A 5,932-nucleotide genomic window follows, 5' to 3' on the forward strand; every position below is an offset into this window, starting at 1 on the left:
TTAGCACACTGATGGCTGTTTACTGTTCACAGAGGGCTGAGTGATACTAGCAATCACAGTATTGTAAGAGGGGGACAGTTGAACCCGGAGGCCTCCACCCCTGTTTAATGATGGACGATTTCTTTTCACAAAGATGCCTAAGCCTCCTTTACTCCTCTCTCAAACCATCGTTCCTCTCTGTCCAGGATGTGAACATCTTCATTCTTGAAAGAGTGACCGCTGGCCTGGAGATGAGTGTAGACCACAGAGTCCTGGCCTGATGATGTTGATCTTCTGTGCTGGGCCATCTTTTTGGCCAGTGGCTGTTTAGTTTCCCTGATGTAAGACTGATCACAGCCCTCCTGACACTGAACAGCATACACAATATTACTCTGTTTGTGCCAGAGGACTGGATCTTTGGGATGAACCAGTCTTTGCCGTAATGTATTTTGGGGTTTAAAAGCCACTGGGACGTTATGTTTAGAAAAAAAAGTCTCAGTTTTTCTGGTACTCCCTCAACATATGGAATGACCACTGGTCTGGGTCTGGGTCTGGGCGCTATCAAAAGTAACTCCCAGATTTCTGACATTGGAGTGGCTGTATGAAGCCAAGGGGACAAGCACATTAATGGTATTACATTTACATAAACTGATGACTTGCGTTTTATTTTCATTTAGATTCAGAAAATTTAGTTTTAACCAGACTTTAACGTCGTTTAGACAGTTCAAGAGTGGATCCAGTGAAGTGACCCTGTCTGACTCAATCTGAAGATATAACTGAGTATCATCAGCAAAGCAGTGAAAAGGGATGTTGTGTTTTCTAAAAGTGGATCCCAAAGGCAACATGTAAAGATTAAAAAGCAATGGACCTAAAATAGACGCTTGAGGGACCCCACAGATCAGAGGAGCTGGAGATGAAGAACATTTCCCTAAATGAACAGAAAAACTCCTGTCAGTCAGGTAGGATCTAAACCAGGATAAAACTGTGCCTTTGATTCCAGTCGTGACACCAAGATGTTGTGGTCCACAGTATCAAAGGTAGCAGAAAGGTCTAAAAGCACTAAAACAGCAGAGCTTCCTGCATCAACAGTAAAAAGAAGGTAATTAAAAACTCTTGGGCTGTATCTGTGCTGTGGCCTGATTTAAAACCTGACTGGAATTTTTCACCAATGCTGTTGGCAGTTAAAAACCTCTTAAGTTGATTAAAAACAACTTTCTCCAAAATTTTCAACAGAAAAGGCAGTTTAGAAATAGGTCTATAATTTACGAGTAGTGTTAGGTCGAGGTTTTTCTTCTTTATGAGTGACTGCACCACAGCATGTTTAAAAGTAGCTGGAACACAACCTGATGACAGGGACATGCTAATTAGGACAAGAACTAATGGACCAAGAGTGTTAAAAACTTCTTTAAACAGGTGAGAAGGAACACGGTCCAGAGGTGAATTAGAAGGCTGCATGTGGTCCACGATGTCCTTTAAAACAACTAAAGTCACCGGCTCAAACTGTTCAAAGGAGGCTGCGGATGGAGGAAGTGAGGAGGGGTCTGTGTAAAGTTGTGTTGAGGAGGGTCTCAGAGCAGAGATTTTATCTATAAAAAAACTTAGAAAACTGTTCACACAGTGCAGGAGATTCAGCAACATGACCAGCATCACAAGGATTCACAACAGAGTTAAAAACATTAAAAAGAATCCGAGGTCTGTGACTGTTGTTTGAAACTACGTTAGATAAAACAGCAGTCTTAGCAGCTTTAACAGCTCTCTGATAATTTGACAAGCTGTCTTTAAAGATGTCCAGGGAAACCTGCAGTCTGTCTTTACTCCATTTCCTTTCTGCTCGTCTGCACTGGCGTCTGAGCGCGCGGGTGGATTCGCACAGCCACGGCTGACATGACTTCCTCTTTTTGGTTTTTAGAGGAGCAACAGAGTTAAACTAAAAACTAAAAAGATCAGTAAGCTCGTCCACGTTGGACACAGAGCAGAACTGAGGGTTGCAGGAGACAGAGTCAAAAAAGCCAGCGGAGAAGCGCAGCGCGGTGTTTGAATTAATTGCGCGTGCAGAACGCACAGATGGTCCAGCCTATTCCTTCCTGCCAGAGACCACCGCAGTGAACAGAACCGGTAGATGGTCTGATAAAAGAGCTCCACAGATTTCCACAGATGACACATTTATCCCGTAAGACAGGACCAGATCCAGTGTGTGTCCTTTTTCATGAGTTGCATCTGTGACAGACTGTGTGAGATTAAAAGAGTCAATGATGTTCAGAAAATCTCTGACCAGAGGACCAGCCTCACAGCACACGTGCAAATTAACATCGCCAATTATTAAAAAGCTGTCGTATCGTAGCACAAGTCCCGTCATAAAATCAGTAAAATCTTTAATAAAATCTTTGCTGTGTTTCGGTGGCCGGTAGATTGTAGCGCAGAGTAAAAGAGGAGAGAAGTTTATCTCCACCATCTGAAGTTCAAAACTCTGGAAAAAATGAGTGGGGATCAGCCGACATTTAAAACTGGATTTAAAAACAGAGGCTAATCCACCTCCTTTACCGGTGGTCCGAGGAGAGCTAAAGAAAGCGCAGTCAGGAGGGAGAAGTTCAGAAAAAGGAGCCGATTCACCAACATGAAGCCAAGTTTCTGTCAAGAACATAAAATCCAGTTTTTTGGAGGTAAAAAAGTCATTCAGAATAAAAGTCTTGTTGGTTAGGGACCTTGTATTCAGCAAGGCTACTCGGAGAGTCTGATCCTTGCTGTCCGCAGCAGGTGCTCGGGCCAGCTGGCCAAGATTTTTCAAGTTTATTGTGCCATGTTTGGAAATCCTTTCCCGTCGCCAGTATGAAGGCTCATGTTCCAAATGAAGGGATGGAGTCACAGATTTAATCCAACGATGTCTCCATTCATACAGATAGTTGCTTGTATGATAGTGAGAGAGACCAGAATTGTTGCCAGATAAGTTCAGATATGCTTTAATTCTCACCAAAAATCCTCCTCGTTTTCCGCATCTCCTTGGGCGTCTCCGAGGTTGAAAGGCACAGGGCGCAGATAGTCCGGTATGTTTGACAGGTGAGGAGGTAGTTGTGATGAATCATTACTAAAACCAGATAGTGGCAACTTAACATGTCGGAGGCTGAGAAGAGTTGTGCGGGCAAAGACGAGCAGAGCAGAGGCATCATAACAAAAAATACTAAAAAGCAAACAAGCAACAAAAAACAAGCAATGCATACGTGGCAAGCGGCTGGCCGTAGCTGGCGCCATCTTAACGTGACCTGCTGCAAACAGGCAGACATTTCGATTCAACGTGCAAGGTAGGTGAAGCGGACATTTCGATTCAACGTGCAAGGTACATGAAGCGGACATTTTGATTCAAAATGCAAGGTAGGTGAAGCAGCCATTTCGATTCAACATGCAAGGTAGGTTAAGTGGCCATTTCGATTCAACGTGCAAGGTAGGTTAAGCGGCCATTTCGATTCAACATGCAAAATAGGTGAAGCTGCCATTTTGATTAAACATGCAAGGTAGGTGAAGCGGCCATTTCGATTCAACATGCAAGTTAGGTGAAAAGGTCATTTCGATTCAACATGCAAGGTAAAGTGAAGTGGCCATTTCAATTCAACATGCAAGGTAGGTGAAGCGGCCATTTCGATTCAACATGCAAGGTAGGTGAAGTTGCCATTTCGATTCAACAGGCAAGGTAGGTGAAGCGGACATTTTGATTCAACAGGCAAGGTAGGTGAAGCTGCCATTTTGATTCAACATGCAAGGTAGGTGAAGCTGCCATTTTGATTCAACATGTAAGTTAGGTGAAGCGGCCATTTCGATTCAACATGCAAGTTAGGTGAAGTGGCCATTTTGATTCAACATGCATGTTAGGTGAAACAGCCATTTTGATTCAACATACAAGTTATGTGAAGCAGACATTTCGATTCAATATGCAAGTTAGGTGAAGCGGACATTTTGATTCAACATGCAAATTAGCTGAAGCGGACATTTCGATTCAACATGCAAGTTAGGTGAAGCAGCCATTTTGATTCAACATGCAAGTTAGCTGAAGCAGCCATTTTGATTCAACATGCAAGTTAGGTGGAGTAGCTTTTGGAAATCAAAATTCCAAGATGGCCAATAAAGCAAAAATGGAAAAAAACTATAAATCGGTCAATTTTAGTGATGTTGATGTGTGCTGGTGTGATGATAACTGAGAATGTTTCCTATCAAATGCTGTATCAAAATCAAAAATCCAAGATGGCCACCAATGCTTCTTTTAAATGGCTTTAACTCAGCCATTTTTATACATAGAGAGCAGAAATTTGGTGAGGTTGTAGCTGAGGACTTTCTCTATCACATATTAAATCCAAATCAAAACTAAACGTGGGCCACCTTAGCTAAAAGAGAAAAAATAACATAACTCTGCCATTTTTAGACCTATTCAATTCAATTCAATTCAGTTTATTTATATAGAGCCAAATCACAACAAAGGTTGTCTCAGGGCACTTTACAAGAACATTCACATACATAGAAGCCAATTAGTAAAGTTCTCTATCTAAGGAATCCAGCAGACAAGTTGAATCTTTGCTTTGTTGCAGTCTCCCATCCTGAGCAAGCACAGTGGCAACAGTGGAAAGAAAAACTCCCTTTTAAAAGGAAGAAACCTCCAGCAGAACCAGGCTCAGGACAAGCGGCCATCTGCTTTGACCGGCTGGTTGAGAGGACAGGAAGGATAGACAGACGAACATAGAATGATAGGTCCAGATATAGGTCCAGGTGTATCTGAAAGACAAAAAAAAAAAAACCACATGTTAAGGATAGAAAAAATAATTACAAATACAAAACAGTTTGAGCAGAGTAAGTAAAGTCAGTAGCAGAGTGAAAAGTGTGGTCAGTTTGTCCTCCAGCAGTCTAAGCCTATAGCAGCATAACTAAGGGTGCATTCACACTAGCCCTGTTTAGTCTGCAGTAATCGAACTCTAGCTCGTTTTCCTAGAAAGTCCGGTTCGGTTAGGGAGGTGTGAATGCACCATTGAACTCTGTCACGGAACAAAAAGGCAAACTCTGGCCCGGGCTAAAATCTAGGTCTCGGTCCGGTAGAAGAGAACTCCAGCGCGGTTCGAGTACAGTATGAATGTAATCAGACCGGGCCTCCTCGCTCCGCAGGACAAACAAACATGCATTTCTCTGACCTTATATGGATCTGTCAACTGCCTTGTGTGAAAATCAATATTCTCCATGGTCTTCTGCCTCATCTTCTGCTCATGCTAAGTCCATTTTTGAAAAATGACAAAATATAACTCCTAAAACTGCTAAAACTTGATGCCACTTCGTTTTTGTTTTTATTTAAAGAAGAAGAAGACGTGTCTTCAGAGGTTTTTGTGTTGTTTCTTTCAGTAGTTCTTGGTGCATCGCCCCCACAGGCGAGCGGGGGAATAGGTTGGTTCAACAGGTTGACTCGACTGCACAGTGCAGTGTGAATGCAAACGCACCAGCTCAAATGTAAACAAAAGGTCATGAATATTGGTCCCCAACCGAACAGAGTCTATCGGATTATCTGGTGTGAAAACAATCTAAGGGACAGCTCAGGAAACCCAAGCCGACCCTAACTATAGGATTTAGTGGGAGAGGTCATATTTCTCCAGTTTTAGCTTCTCTCCAGTGGCTCCCTGTCAAATCCAGAATAGAATTCAAAATCTTACTTCTAACCTACAAAGCCCTCAACAATCTGGCTCCATCTTATATTACAGATCTTATTGTTCCATATTTTCCTAACAGAGCACTTCACTCTCAGACTGCAGGTTTACTTGTGGTTCCTAGAATTTACAAAAACAGAATGGGAGGCAGATTTTTCAGTTATCAGGCTCCTGTCTTGTGAAACCAACTTCCAATCTCTGTCTGTGAGGCTGACACATTATCCAGTTTTAAAACTAGGCTTAAGACTTTCCTTTTTGCTAAATCCTATAGTTAAGACTCTGGC

The 5,932-nt window shown here is 42.4% G+C and overlaps 1 protein-coding gene across 1 annotated transcript in view; it reads left to right on the forward strand.

Annotated features, from left to right (window-relative positions):
• The first annotated feature begins 506 nt into the window (after positions 1-506).
• The window catches only part of LOC119407473 (cytochrome P450 2J2-like), an 8,299-nt gene continuing 2,873 nt past the window's right edge, over positions 507-5,932 (forward strand). The window contains exon 1 of the mRNA XM_037674297.1: positions 507-578. Coding sequence (XP_037530225.1) covers positions 507-578 — 72 coding nt within the window. The remainder of the gene's footprint in view (positions 579-5,932) is intronic.

Source organism: Nematolebias whitei, chromosome 3 (assembly GCF_014905685.2).
Source record: "Nematolebias whitei isolate Nwh7 chromosome 3, NemWhi1, whole genome shotgun sequence".
In the NCBI taxonomy this organism is placed as follows: Eukaryota; Metazoa; Chordata; class Actinopteri; order Cyprinodontiformes; family Rivulidae; genus Nematolebias; species Nematolebias whitei.